Source organism: Bradysia coprophila, chromosome II (assembly GCF_014529535.1).
Source record: "Bradysia coprophila strain Holo2 chromosome II, BU_Bcop_v1, whole genome shotgun sequence".
Classification (NCBI taxonomy): domain Eukaryota; kingdom Metazoa; phylum Arthropoda; class Insecta; order Diptera; family Sciaridae; genus Bradysia; species Bradysia coprophila.
The window spans coordinates 10,973,627-10,989,952 of NC_050735.1; the positions used below are offsets into that span (position 1 = coordinate 10,973,627).

Consider the following 16,326-nt stretch of genomic DNA (forward strand, 5'->3'; position numbering starts at 1 on the left):
ACAAAATTGGATATTAAACACCATGATTAAATGGTCGCGTCTATTCACTGTTCACCATAAGCACATCATTTTATATATCAACCAACCGTAGACGCAAACCATTCGTATGGTGAAAGAGTAAGTTTATGGATATGTTTCAGCTTGTATGAACGTTGAAAAAAACGGCATCTGCAGAGTAAAATACTTAGATTTACCATAACTAGTGCAGACACAAGACGTAGAAGAATGTACGTAAATTTTGAGGTGTTTGAATTCACACGTTGAGAATATAAAAAGCGAAAAAGGCGACCGATGGTAAAGTTTAAAATTACGCCTCATCACACCGGACCGGTCACACCTGTCTAATTTAAAAATCAACCATCTGACTCGAACATGAAAATTTTGTTTTTACATTTTAAGTAAAACTGCGAAACGTATACGTACGTATGGATGTGTAGGAGCAAGGCAATGGAAGATTCGCCTTGGTCTTTATATTTTGATAAAGTCGCTTGAATGTTATACCAACCACTGTACTTTCATTGAATTCGTGTATTTGTAACCCAATTAAAGTGCAACATTGCTTGAACTGTTATATAAAAGAGATGCGCCACATAAAACAGCAATAAATATTTATTGATCTGTGAACAAGTTATTATTAATATCGAGCAACTAAGTTAACACTATATATTATTCACATCTTGAGAGTCCGATTTTTAGTTTCATCAAATCAAATAAAAACGTTTTTTTTTAAATGTTATGCTGCTGCTGTAACAGTATAATATTGGTTTCGCTTAATCGCGTTTTAATTAACGACACACTGTACCTACATTTTTATAGGAATTTGTTAAATAGAACATAGTAATATTTGAACCAAGATTCGAACGGTTCGATTCAAATCGAAGTGTTAGTAATTGATTTAAAATTGTGATGTTCAGTCTTGTGTTCAGTTGACTTTCCATTCGGAGATCCGCGATTTGGTATAGTTAGATGCGTAAACTTGAAACACGTTATTGAAAACCACTAACGATGATATCAAAATCGAGTCGGAAAGGAAATTTGTTGTTGAAAATAGTGAGTAGGAAGTCGATAGAAAGTAACAGACATTTAGGATCTACTTATGGAAGTATATTAGCGCTGACACTTTGAATATGACGATGAAATTGAAGAAGTAAAGGGGATCATCAGCAAATTATATCTTGTTATTTCAATTGAACATCGTCACTAGTTTCACTAAAACTCGAATTCAAAATTTTTAAGAATGAGAATAGTCTCATCAAAATGGTTCATATCATTAAAATTGAAATGGACTCATTTTTTTGGCAACTCAATTCAATTTAAAAAGGCGCTCGTGAGCTTTAAAACCTTTTTAGAATTTTAACTCCTTTCAATTTTCGAGTAGGTGAAGTCTGACCTTAAAAACTGTGATCAATGTAAGGCATCAGAGGGATTCTTTTGAAAAATAGCCTACTAAAATCGGGCCTATTTTTTAGAGAAATCATTTTTATATGCCTAGACGGGGCTTGACCCTTAGAGTACAAAACCACCTTTAAAAAAATCCGGCCATTGTGGGAGTTCACGAGGGACATGGTCGACCATGGTATCATTGGATAGCTGAGCTCATGTAGTTACGGGCCAACATGGGTTGTGTGGATGGCCATCTACACTGTAGATTCTACAGTGAGCAACATCACTTTGAAAAATGACGATTTCAGACTAAAATGGGCGAACTTTGGAGAGTGTTGTACCTCTTCTAAAACAGTTCAGAGCTAGCTATTGTGTCCGAGTGAACAACCAGTGCCTTCCATTAAGTCAATTTGGCAATATTTTACTTCCATATTGCACATACATGTGGGGCGTCATTAAAAGGCTGACAAACAGTACAGTGTGGGCAGACGTTTTATTTATGTCGAAATACGTTTTCGGCTTTTGTCTCACTAAATGATGTTTGTCGAGCCTAGAGAAATTTTAGAGTAGCGAAGAGTACTCGGTATAAACAAATCGATAGTCATACTCTGAGTCAAAGGCTCTGAATGACATATTTATACGTTTTTATATAAATTAGCTTTTTGGCATGCATAACTCCTTATTTTTCGTATTCAATCAACCGATCAACATTGTACAAAAATCTATTAAACGGAGCTTCTTCTTTTTATTTCAATTTGCGTGAGAATGTTGGCTATTTTCAATAACAAAGCATTTATCATTGTTCATTAACCGCTCAATCCGAATAGTTCAAAATAAAATTAAATTTTGCATAAATAATCAGATTCCATAGGTACTAGGTACCACAAGAAAAGAACAAAACGATAAATTCGAAACGTTTAGAAAAGACTGTTTTTTTCAGACCTTGTTTCAGACGCACATCATTTACACATATTTAGGAAATATAAAAGAATTAAGAAATAATTTTGACAATAAAAGAATTTAGCAACGCGAAAGTGTGGAAGATAAACGTTTCTTTTTCCGCTTCTAAATACTTTCAAATTGAAATAAATAAATTCTTGTTAGAAATTTTGATTTTATCAAATTAGATGATACTCTCAAGAACAAATGAAGAATGGGAGCATAATCATTGTCTTACGACAATTTGTGGCCACACAAAATGTGAGAACATCTCTCTGAATTGCACGGAGAAACACTGTCTTAGAACAAAAGCGTCAAACAGACTGGAATTCGGATAGTAATTAGTTTTTCTGGCCGCAGTACTCAAAGTCAGTCAATTTTCAGCATAAATTTGCTTCAGCTGTTTTTCAGCTGATCCACACATACAATCAAAACTGGTTTTCCTTGTTCATACGGTTGAAGCTGCTACACGCACGCGCATGATAGTGGTAAAACCGTATAAAGACGTATAAACGGTTGTGATTGTTTGTATGGATCAGCTGAAAAACAGCTTAAGCTAATTTATGCTGAAAATTGACTGCCTTTGACTGTAGGTTGCCCTTTGACGATTCTTAACAGCCTATTGAATTTTGGTTAATTTTCCAGTTTATATGACTAGAAATTCGGGTCATTAATGGCCACAGCCATGGGACTACCCTATGCGAATTCTAAGGGTCACTCCGTCTCGTCAAAGCAACTTAGAGATGAAAATTCCATCTGTCCTCGTTACTACAAGCCTTAACTTTCTATTGCTAATAAGAATGTATACGATGGGTTTATTTAAACGTTTCTAAGGTTATTATGAATTCTAGGGTTCAATACCTTTCAAGGCACAAAAAATGACTCCACTGGAAACTGAGGTCTGATTTCGTTAGGCTGTTTTTCAAACAGATTTCGCAAATGCACTTAGTCGAATATAACACAGAAAATTCTGCATCGTATGCTGTTCGCCCACAAAATGCACGAAATAGAGAAAGCGTCCCTTGTGATTTTGTACTTTGATCGCAGTATAGTTCTTCAATGTAACACAATTGAAAAAGCATTTTCTTATTGAAAAATTTGCAATGGAAGAAGTTTCGTTGGATTCTTAGTTTTTATTATTCAAATAAAATCACAGCAGCATGACTACTGATCACTTCTTTTGCATCTGATTTGTACCACACATAAAAAAGTTTCTGTTTCATATACTTTTAATGTGTACCAGCCACAAAAGAAGCAATATTCAAGAAGTTCATATTTTATTTTCGCGAATCGTAAACAATGATACACTTCATTTAACCGTTAAGGAAACTAATTTTTTTTTCTGCATTTCTTTAAAATTATTTTTATTAGAACGGTTAAACCATATGGCACAATTTTTGTGGACTCTGAATATAAAATATTGTCAAGTCAATGAACCACATTATTCTGATTATTTTATTGTAGACAAAGTTTTAAAATTAGAAGGAAAAAAAATGGCAAAGAACAATCAAGCTTGAATATCTCTCTGAAGAAGGAGGAGTTACAATTCATTAATAAATTGTGAACAAAAACGGCAAGCACGAAAACAAAAACATTTAATAATTTAATTCAAAATCTTAATGAACCGTAACGCCTGAACGGTCAGAACACGAATATAACACCAGAGAAAGATTACTACAAATTATAACGTTTACTTTTATTATTATTATTATTAATTAAAATCCTACAAAGAACTTGAATAGTTTTTTCTATTCTGATTCTGATTAGAAAAAAAAAATCTTCAGTTATCGACCAAGAATGTATTTGTTTCGAAGACGAACCTATATATAGGATCATTGGCTCATTAGCAGTAAATAATGCGATAATAATTACTTAATATGTACAAACGCTAACAACATTAGGTTTTCTATCATAAAACTACAGTGAATACAATTGAAGTTCGTTTTTCTGTTTCGAAGATTCAATGGATAAATTCACCGAGCTACAAACAACAAATGCTACAAAACCGAGGGGTACCACACTGTCCGAAATTGAGTGACATCATTTAATAGTTTTTTCTTTATTTTAATATTGCTTAATTGCAATTGTGTTTTAACAATAACCTCTCTAGCAAAAAAAACTTCGTTTTGACGCTGTCAAAATACCACCTAAGAGAGGGTATTGGATTTTGAGCATTAACCTTTAACAAGAATATTGCAATAAAATCATTAAATCTGTTACTTCGTTTGTTTCGTTTGTTTAAAATATCTCCTAGTGTTTTATACAAAATCTGTCACTTCAATATATTTATCATATATTTCGCTGACCGTCTAAGGGATTAAATCCTTAAAATTATTAAAAATTGTTAAAAATTCACAAAAATTTCTTAATAATTTTTTGTTAAAATATTAATAATGTGAAAGGAACTAAGTAAAACAGAAAGTCATAGGTCGATAAGCGTCCTTGGGAGTCAGCGAAAATCGTTTGTAAAATTTAAGAATTTTTAAGAATTCATTTCCTATTGATCCTGATTTGTTGGTTAGATGCTACATGTGATTTTTACAAAAGCCCGCACTGGAAGCGCCAGTGAAATTCGGGCATGAGTTTGCTTCAGCTGTTTTTCAGCTGGTCCGCTCATACAAACAAAAGTACGTGTGCTTGTTCACACGGATGAAATATAGATACACTCACATGCTTGTTCTTGTTAAAACCTTATTTGAGTGTGAGTTGACCAGATGAAGCAAATTTACGTCTAAATTTCACTGACAATATTTAGAACATCAAGTGATATCTTGTTTCGAAAATTCGAACAAAAGGTACCACTTGGTGCTCATCAAAATTTTCTAGAGTAGTTGGTATGCTTAAATCTTGAAACGTTCAAGGTCATACTATTGGTGATATAAGTGACATACGAGAACACTGTTACAATCTTTGCGGCTGGATATTTAGTCACATCTTCTCTGCATTTACATATAAATAATGTTTGACCTATAATTTACCGTTATTTACTCAACTAGCCCAGGCGCAGTGCCCCTCGTAACAAAACGAAAATTTTCTTTCTTTCTCTTCTGAATTAAATGTTGAATTCTACTGAAACTGTTCAATTAAACTAATTCCTAAACTTGATACTTTGTTGATAATTCATCCAAACACAACCCATAAAAAAGCTATCAGTATTGTACTGCGGTGCAACATTCTTTACCGAACTTAATTGGACTCTATCATTTTTTTCATAATAAATATTAAGACAGGTGGTTCACTCTGTGCTAAATACAAAATATTCTCTTCATGCTTGTGATGCGAACAATTAATCTTCATTGGATATGTGTGTACTTTATTGTTGCTGTTGGACAAATTAATTGCCCATGCCGATATATTGAAACTCGATTATTTTAATAATATTTTTTAGACGAAAAAAAAACTGTTTTACCAAAGTCAGCACATTGTGGATTATAGTGTTTCTCAATTTGGAATTATGTGTTCATCTTCGTAACAACAATGAATATTCAAATGAATCTGAACAAAAATGAAAACGCTTTTAGGAGAGAAAGTCAATCGTTTTGAGAAATTTATTCATTGAGGATCTAGCATACTTATTAAACTCAATTTTATGCATATATTACGTTAGGATATTCAACGGTCATTGGTCACGGTCACTGTTAATTCATTGTTTGTCTTTGATTAGAGCAATTGTTGTGACAACATTCGTTCAATCAACCAGTATTACTGGGGCAGTAAAGCGCATTTAGTCGTTCAGTTTAAAGATGTTGTGCGACAGATTTTAATGACATTGATGTTGTAATCACATAAATAGAAAACATGAAGCAAACATGTTAGGACGACAGAGTCAAATATCTGTTATCGAAAGTAACGAAAAGCATAAACGATTGGTTCTGAAGAATGTCGTCTTATATATCAAAAAACTTGATTAAACAAATGAAGTACAAGAGCAATCTGTTGAAAATTTAAAAAAAAACTAAAATCAAAAGAAGGAACCTATTCGTTGTTCGAAATTGTGACATTTTTGCAGTCCATGAAGGGTGAATGATCACTAATTCATATGATTTATACATCCGCATATCCAAAACAAACATGTTGCACAACTTCTTAGCATAGCAACTATTTCGCTATCAACTTGAAGAACAATAAGTTGCGTTGGGCGCACCAATGAAATACAAATAAATTGATACTTGTGTCAACACACTGTTTGCAGCAATCGCGATTGTTCACTTAATAGGGAATTGACTGAATAACAGCAAACAAAGTTTACAGTAGAAGCTATTGCGCCCGACTAGTGCTCAAATTTGAATAAGACCTCACCGACAGATTTGACTCATTTTCCGTCTCTGAGGTCGACTGAAGCGACAATAGCGGTACAACAGTCGTCATTAGAACCAACAGATGCGTGTTTCGAACTCAGAGCTGTTTCGGGACCTATCCAACGCAAATTGCCCCAATTTGTGTATTTTTCATAAGTTTCAAAGTTTGTTACCTAGTGTTACTTGAAGGGGAATATAATTTGTACCTAACACAATCAGAAAAGCTAATATACGGACATCGACACCATGCATTTTACTCCGTTACAATTTCCAAGAAAAATGAATTATAGCGAACCATCAAAGTTCATTTTGAAACAAAAGTTCAAAACTAAGAAAATTCTAATCATTACACGGAACAGCTTATTATTCCATTACCACAACAGCATCATCATCATCTATACTTTCGTTCTTTTTCGAATTCGATTATTATTACTATTAACTAAAGCATCTCATCTAACACTCTCGTCTCTCAGTGAAAACAAAAACAAAAAAAAATTACTCCACACACCGCACCAAAGCAATAATAAATGTTGTACTACGCTGATAAACAACAGAAAATCATTTCGAATTAAAAACGAAAAAAAAAAGTTTTTTTTAAAAGTACAACTCTCTCACCTGAATATGGTTACTCGTGGTGCGGAAGTAAAAACATTTTTAATCACTCGAAAAGAAAACGAACATAAACACAACAATGCCCAACATCAGAACGATTTATATTGAGCAGTCCAGCTATAGGGCCAGTACATTGTGTACATAAGCCCCCGATGAAAAGATAGAAGAAATGATTGGCATCTCTGTTATTATCTACGTTTTCTATTAGCGTTATTATAAGCTTATCGTATGTAATACCCATAGGGTCCTTTGCTATCTCTCGTTCGTGTAATATTGTTCAGTCAAATGGATTTTTTTTAAACAACGATTCGCGATATATGTTGCACTATATATCCATTGAACATGTATGTGATTGGATTGGTCAAGATTTTTTTTTCTTTTTCGCTTCAGATCTACTTGATTCAAGAGATTATCATCAATAATAATTAACCGTTAGTCATGATAACAAAAAGAAGAGAAAATAATAAAAGAACAAATTAACAACTTAAGACGAGACCAAGAGATGCATAAAATGATTTAAATAATAATAAGAAAATAGTGAAGACACATATTTGAATGTCGAAAAATTAAATTCTCTTGTCTTATCTTAATATATATATTAAAATCGGGACCATACTCAGCATCTTGTTCCACATATTTTCCATAATTAAATATTAAATTTTAAAAAAATGAAGAAGATAAAAAAGAAATTACCATAACCATTTCATAAAACATATTGTTAAAGTCAAATATACGGTGTGCCGAGGAGAGAAAGATACAGATAAGCAACGAAAACCATTTCACACCATAATTTATCTGTGCGAATTATGCATACAATATATTGCATAAAACAACAATTATTTATCGCCGTTGTTAAATAGACTTGATACCTTTAATTAGTCAAAAGCGGTGTGCTCGGTTTGGTATATCATCATCACAATTAACAAATTCATGTTTGGAAGAATCTTATAATATCCAGCCGACTAATTTGTCGCTCGTGAAATACATAAAGCCCAGATTTAATTTTAAAAATCTTTTCTTTTTTCTTTTCTGAGTAACTTTGAGGTCACGCTTTTATTTTGGTTCTGTGAACGAGACAAAAAAAACCTACCAAAAATTCCGTCTCTGGTACGAAATGGTTTCGCTATGATAGCGCGCATTTTAACAACAGTTTAATTGTGAGTTTTTTTTTTCTTTAATTCCGTTCTGAGAACAAAATCATTGTTTTCGTCGTTAATGGCTGAAAATGTTTCCGTGATGAAGTACCGAAATTTTTATAATATGAAATGAAATGCAAAGAAATTGGGTGAAAGACGTTGCTTTTTTTTCTCATCTCGTCGTCAATTTAATAAATACGAAACATTTTCGAACAAAACAAAAATTTGGACCTTGGTCTACAAGACGAAATTAATTTAGGTTCGTGAGCATAATAAAGTTCCAGCACGCAAAAGGTTTGTATAAATAAATACAATTTTCGAATATATATACAGAACTAACATCGGAAATTGTAACACACAATTGTAACATTTTTGCTTTTGTTCACATTCCCAATATCGGTTTGTGTAAAAGTCGTACACAATTGTACGGTACTGTGAGGAATGGCCCGCGGAGAAAATCTGGATGTTGATTTATTGTATGTGATATTTTATCAACCATCGGTTATATGATACTATATTGCGTTATTTTATAAACGAACATATCATCGTGCCAAATGGCATGGCGAAAATATTTCACAGCACTTTTCCTAGACGCGGTTAGAACCATTTTTTTGTTGATGGCTGACCACTGAACACACAACATTTGTAAATTGTTTTTACTTTGTAATTTACCCGAGGAATAATTGCCAAAGATTTGACAAGTTTACAAAAACGAAATCCATTACGGCTGTCAAGTTTATTACATGGATGGTCATTTGATTTGACAATGATGCCTTTTTTTTGGTTAATAAAACAAATAATTAAAATTGGCGGCTATTACAATTGGGGATAGTTAGATTGACAACTTTTGACTGCCTAAGAATGCGAAATCAAGAGTTTTTAAGTTTTGCGATGATGATTGTGAAATATGAATAAAACGAGAGCTAAGAGCCACACACGCTAAAAGATTTTAGGGCAAACTTTCTCTCATCACCATCCGAATTTCTTAGCCACAATAAACAAAATTGTTGAAGCTAAGCGACTCAGACCATCCATGATGTTTAAACAGGTAGATATACTCCCACAGCTTTGAGTGGTCCAAATAAAAACAATAATTTATTGTCGAAAACAACGAGATGAATGATGTATGGTTAAAAAATGAAGTAATAGATTTCATGTCAGTCTGCCGAAAGTATTTAAATAAAATGAAGTAATAGATTATATACCGATTTACATCGTCCGCCGTCAAAAATGTTGATATAGCATTTATATCAGTTACTTCAGCCCATCAGTCGTACACGTGGGTCCATCAGTCGTACACTTGGGTCAAGTATAACTGCTGGTTTTTCTCTGTAGAGAATAGTACAATCAGCTCAAACATTTGTTTTGGGCGATGCAGCGAGACTCTGTATTGTAACACAATCCAGATCAATTAAACCAAACCAACCAAACGGATGTATCATCTGTTATCAAAAACGACGACAAAAATGAGTAATGAGCCTATAGAGATGAGCTATACCTATACCAATATCTTGTATAGCAAACTGTTACAACAAAAGAAGTCATAGATTTGATTTGATTCCACCGAAAATATTTCAAATCAAATGAAGTAATAGATTCGCAGAGTTCCCACTCCTCCTAAAATTCATAAAATTCATAAAATGGACCAAATCCTCCTAAAATGTCCTAAAATCCTCTAAAATTCCTAAAATGAGCTCACACTCTCGAAGAAATTTTTTAATAATACTGAAAAACTAAAAACGGTAAAAACAGCAAAATTATGCGGCAATGAATTTGAACTTCTGTATGAACCTGACTCAACTTGCGAAAACACTCCTTTCTTTGAGTCATGCAAATAGCGATCCTGAACGTGGATTTAGCGAAAATAAATACATTATTGTTTGTTAGAAGATGCGACTATCGTGTCACTTCGAACGTTTAGGGACACATTGAATAATATAAACGTCACTGACTTCCTAATGAATCGACGTATTTTCCAGATGTGCTCCAATGTACTTTACTTTTCTCGAACAACAAAAAGTCGAGAAGGTACTACTTCTTAAGAATAAAGAGGCGGAAGATAATCACAATAAAGCATCTTCACACAAAAAAATCGAGTTCAGAAAAACTTTCCGATATCGAGAAATCTCTCCAGATCCATTAGAAAAAAACTTTTTAGTGCACAAGAGCTGATAAATGATGGAAACTAAGTTATGGTGAATCTTGTTAATTCGAAAGGCGCAGTCGACAAGAAAAACCTGATAAAGGATCAGTTGCTGGCTAGTCGAGACTGGCGTCAGAAAAGAGGAAATCATAAAAGTTTCAATTATTAAACTACATAAGGAAAAATATGTTTTGACAAAAAAAAAATAACTTTTTGTCAATTTTCTTTAACATTTTTAGTATTTTACGAAGTGTATGAGAAACAGAGCAAAAATTCCTCCGGAAATTACTTATACAACCTTTCCCACATTTAAAAAAATTCCTCCTAAAATACTCCTAAAATTACCTTCCAAATCTCCTAAAATACTCCTAAAATCGCCTTTAAAATTTCCTAAAATTCCTAATTTTAGGAGCCTTCCTAAGCCGTGGGAACTCTGGATTCGATAAACATTATCAACTTCAACGAAAAATCATATGGTCTTCACCAGAAACAAATTGTGATGAATTTCTGTTCGTACCTTTCCTTTAAAGCTCAACGGCTCAGCATATGGTAGTCATACGAGCAGATCTACTATCACTGCTGGTGTTTCGATAGTTGCTAAGGGTAAGGATGTTGAAGCTCTTTTGAATTGTTAAATGCAAACTAGAGTTACGCTGGTAATGTATGTAATTTGTGAACGACACCTTATTGAATGTTTCCTCTGCATGAATAAACAATGAAAAAGCTTGATCGTACAAATCATCTGTTAACGAAAACGACGACAAAAATGAGCTCTACATTACCATCACTTAAAATTAATTGATGTTTCAACAAATGAAGTCAAAGATTTCATTTTATTTTACCGAAAATATTTAAATCAAATGAAGTAATAGATTCGATAACTATTACCAGTTTCAATGAAAAATGATTATGTTGTCAGTCTGCAGCATTTTTAGGCTTACATACTCGAAGTCATTCAACATATCTCAGACATATCGGTTTGGAAAATTATATTCAATGTCTGTCCCATCATATCGATCAGCGATACCATAATACAATAACAACGACTATATTAAGATAGATTGAATTCCCTTTTAAATCCATAATTCCAATCGACAGTCCCATCGAAGTCTGGATTTAGTGTTTTTGTCAAAATGCTCGTTCAGCCTTAACTCACCTAAATGGTTTTCTCTTCAATTAATTTGTATTCAATAAATAAGTGTATGTTTAACAGAGATATAGGTGCTCCAAACCCCAACCAATGACAAACTAATTCGCAATTTGCATTCCAGCATAAAGGCATGTAATTTCTCAATCAGAAAAAGATGAAGGTACCTTATCATCTATATCTAAAATTCTCGTAGGCAAAATAGACACAATATAATATTCTCCTGCATCCACAACATCCACATAATTGTATAAAGAAGGTAACATCTTATACACTCCGATATTGGTCGTGTTGTTTGCTTTTGTTATTATTGCTTTCTTGCTTAAAGATTAAGAGTGGAAAAGCTAGTTGGCGCACTATTACTTTCTTTTTAAGAGCTGCACAAGAATTCTTTTCCACAGATTGAGTAAAATGCCATGCCATCTCTCCTATCATCAATTTTTAGTTACGATTCAGATTCTTTCATCTATTTCTCTACACATATACGTATAATATCGGTCCGTTTTCCACAATATTAACAAAAACTAAGAGGCAACATTCGAAACACTGTATAATATGAGAAGAGGTATGGTAACAAACAAAAAAAAAAAAGAAATAAGAACAATACGAATAATAAGAGAAGTAAAGTAGATGCTGATAATATTAAAACCGTGATGGTACCACAACTATTGCCGTCATAGACTGTGTATAATAAATATTATGCCTCTTCGGTGAAACCCATACCAACATCGACTGAGTTTTAAAAAGCAGCGTTGAATCGTTGAATGGAACATTTGATATAAACTATTCCGTAAGGTAAGGTTAGCGGTCGGTGATGTCGTGAAAATCGGTATTTTCTTCAGTCCTAAATCATTGCTGTAACAGTCAAGAAGTGAGCTAACTTTTCTCTCTATTTGATTTTATTGTTTCGAAAAGAAAAATTGTTGCAACGGGAATGTGTGTTTAGAGGAACTAAATTTTGATTTTTTGTTAAAATTGATTAAGCCAACTTTTTATCGAAAAGTGCTCAACTGAGATAAATAAGTAAATAAATTCAGACAAAAGCAATTAGTGACAAAATGCAGTTCAATATTTTCCTACTAGTGCTGATAGTGAGCGTACAACAATATCGGTGTGATAGTAAAGATGGATTTATGGGAACAGCCGAACTTGTTCAATCTGGAAGAAGGAGTCGTCTAAGTCGTGACTTCGCGTCTCAACGTCTCGACAAAGGTGTTAAATTGTCGGACGAAACGATGCGCGAATACGGCCAACTATTGCAAATGGATACGAAAAACTTTTCCGATCAACAGAAAGTGTTGCTGGAGAAAATCGTTGAACGAGTGGCCCGACTAGGTGGTGCCAATATACAGGCAACCAATGTCACCATCGATGCCAATGAAAACGAAGGAAGAGGCAACAAAAATCGTTTAAAGAAAAATTCACACAACAAAAATCAGTCGGCGCCAACCACGAAGGCTGCAATTAAACACGACCAACACGATGGCAACGGTAAATTAACGGTAAAGCATAATATTCCATCCAAGATAAACGATTCGCCAATGATAAAGATGCAAGTGAATATTAAAAATAATGACGGTGCAATGAAGGCTAATGTTACGGATGTTATGTTCGGTAATATAACGACTTCGTCGATTGTGGATAGCTTATCGTCGGATAATGCACGAGAGGATATTCAGATGAAGAAACGTCCCGTTGGAGCTGCTGTTATTGATAAGACAAAAGTTAAGGTAGGTTGATTCACAGTATTTATTTGCTGATCGGTTATTGCCAATGTAAGCGGTTTTTCGTGTAAATAATTCAAACTCATAACAAGATCTACGAGAAACTATTTCAAATTATTGGAGAACAGTTATAACATAAATAATATGCTTACCTACAAAATGCGAATTCAAATCGGTTATATTTAATTAAAAATCAATTTTATCGTTGGAAAAGTACAGTATGGTTTTATGAATACTATGTGTTTACCAGAAATGGTTTTGCTTGTTAAGAAGAATTACATTATTTCTCGAGATATTTTTTTTTCGTATTGTTCGTTACATAACGTTTTCAAAAATTAAAGTGTGTTTTGTTTGCTTTACCTGAATGTGTTACTGAATTTAATTCATTCCAAAAGAATTTCACTTAAAAAAATGATTCGCAAACAAGATGTGCGATTCTTTTAATAAATTTAAATCGTACTTTATAGGCAAGCAGAAAAAAATGAAATTTTTAAATTTAATTGAAATTGATTCATTTCTACGCAACAGTGTAATTAGATGGATAGGCTGTAGATTTGAACCTTTCACAGACGGTACGGCATACCAGCGGTAATAATTATCGGATCTATTACTTCATTTGATCTAATTAATTGTAAAATCTATTACTTCAAGTGTTTGAACATAAAATTTACTGTATAAGACAATTTGAACCTCTATCATGTTGTGTATATAGCAAACTTTGTCCGGAAGACTCAATAGTTCACTCAAATATGCCAGTTTTGGAAAATCCCATTCTTAAGTGAAATTTAAAATTTTTACACTTAGTGTGATAGGTGATATTTTGATTCCTCACCCTTTTGGATAATGTTCTAAATGTGTCTAATGTAATACGGTTAACATGGAAGTGCGTAAACATTATTGTTAAAACGGCTAGTCTGTCGTAAAACGTTAAAAAGCCTCGAGTGCTGTAATCATTGTAAAAGTTATAAAAAATTAAGAGTACGACCAACAGGAAACCAAAAACCTAATTTATTTTAAGGTTTCAAAACTTATGGAGAGTAGAAGTTTGAGAATTTTGATTTCATTATTTTCAACACATTGCATTTCCTTCTGGTTTTTTTAGCGTTGCAAATCTTCTTGAAAAATTCTAAAACTTTTAAACATTGTACGGCAGTAGCGATTTCTTTAAAATAAACAGTGATGACATTTGATCATTCTGTTCTGTCATATTTACCTGTACCTAATACCTATATGTACCTTATGTACTTTTAACAAACGAAGTACCAGATTTTATGACCGTAATTCTGGTACTCTAGTTGTTCGTTATACATTTCTCAACAGAACCTTTTTTTACTGACTGAATATAGACACTCTCTCAGTGGTATCAAAGAATTCTGAATGTGAAACAGGAACGTAGAAACTATTAGAACAAATGAAAAGTTCAACAATTTCTTCTGCGAAATATTAATTGTCTATTCCACATAGAGTCAAGACTTTGTCAAGGAAAAACGAAGGCTCAGAAAAAACATAGCCCGAGAGAGAAGTCACTTCGTCCTTAGTATACCGGATGAACATCGAATTTTGTCCACATCTATCTGATTTAATGAAGTAAAGCGGCCGTCAGTGAACCCTAAGTATGAATTTGCTTCAGAGGATTATACGGGTGGAATAGTTACAGGCTTGGACGTGGTAAAATCGCAGAAAGACAGATTGAAAGTATGCTGAAGCAAATAGATCATTGTCAATGTCACTTGAGACGTCAAAGAAATTGTCGTTCTCATCCAGCCTCAAAATTTATTAAAAATTTTAATTTGTTTGAGGTTAGCTCGATGAAGTTGACAACTAATTTGACACTAATTTACGAGAATGTGACAAAAAACCGCGCTATTTGACAATGTCTAAATTTCAGTGACGTTCCCTGTATATTCAAACAATGAGTAAATTATTGGGTTATGTGGTCCGGCGCAGGCTAAAATATATTGAAATGTCAAAATGTCTGCATTTCTCTAAAGAGTACGCTGCGCATACTATTTGAACAACAATTATAGCGCCGAACTATATTTTTCATTTTAATTGGATTTCCAATAGACCAAGTGATTAGAACTACCAACAAGAGCGAGCCACACTTATCGACAATCAAAAACGTTCTCCGAAAATTGTATCTTTATCCGCAGATGTAAGACAGTATACCTCACGAACAAATGCAAAAAAAAGTATTCAAATTCCGGTTGATAAATAGCTTTTTATTTGAAAGCTAACTTAATCTTTAATTAAATTTAAATTCATTAAACTAGGCTTCAGACACCAATGCAACATTTTCGGATTAATTTGTACACTCGCGAATAGTATATATAATCCCATTAAGTATTATAAGCATTTAGCATGAAATTTTCATTTCTTTCTCAACTGAACCTTAAATTAGTCTTCTAGGTAATATTTATGGTCTGTGCATAATGAGTACAACCATTAAAGTAAATATAAAAGTTATTTTATGTATATTAAAGCACATGCTACGATGCATAAATATACACAACGATAACATAATCATCATTACTATATGATCATCAAACACACATTCAGCGATCTAGTATTATAATAAAAAAAAATCCGAATCTATAAAAATCATCCATTCTGCAAAACACATTCTATCAACGTAACGTACGTGCTTTTGTGGACTTCAATTTGTATACACCAAACCATATAGAGGTAATCAAATCCAATAATATTTATGAGCCGCAGAAGAATAAATAATTGGAAGTTCTATAAATGCGCGCGGATTGTTCTTCATCACCTCATTTTTTTTCTTCCTCTTCTTCTCTTCTATCTGCATGTTGCATTTATAGACGCGTTACCGCTATTAGCTCGTGATAGAAAAATATTAAATTTTTAAACTATTGGGATATATAATAAATGCAATAGAAGTAATTGTATTCCATCATGATGAGGCACCAAAGTGTTTTTTTGC

General features: G+C 33.1%; 2 protein-coding genes across 2 annotated transcripts in view; one reads left to right on the top strand and one right to left on the bottom strand.

The window, feature by feature from the left end:
- Window positions 1-16,326, bottom strand: part of LOC119072657 (elongation factor-like GTPase 1) — a 67,808-nt gene that overhangs the window by 16,840 nt on the left and 34,642 nt on the right. The window lies entirely within an intron of this gene.
- The window catches only part of LOC119072666, a 33,221-nt gene continuing 29,315 nt past the window's right edge, over window positions 12,421-16,326 (top strand). Inside the window, exon 1 of the mRNA XM_037177928.1 lies at window positions 12,421-13,388. Within this exon, the coding sequence (XP_037033823.1) occupies window positions 12,717-13,388 (672 nt within the window). The 5' untranslated portion in view covers window positions 12,421-12,716. The remainder of the gene's footprint in view (window positions 13,389-16,326) is intronic.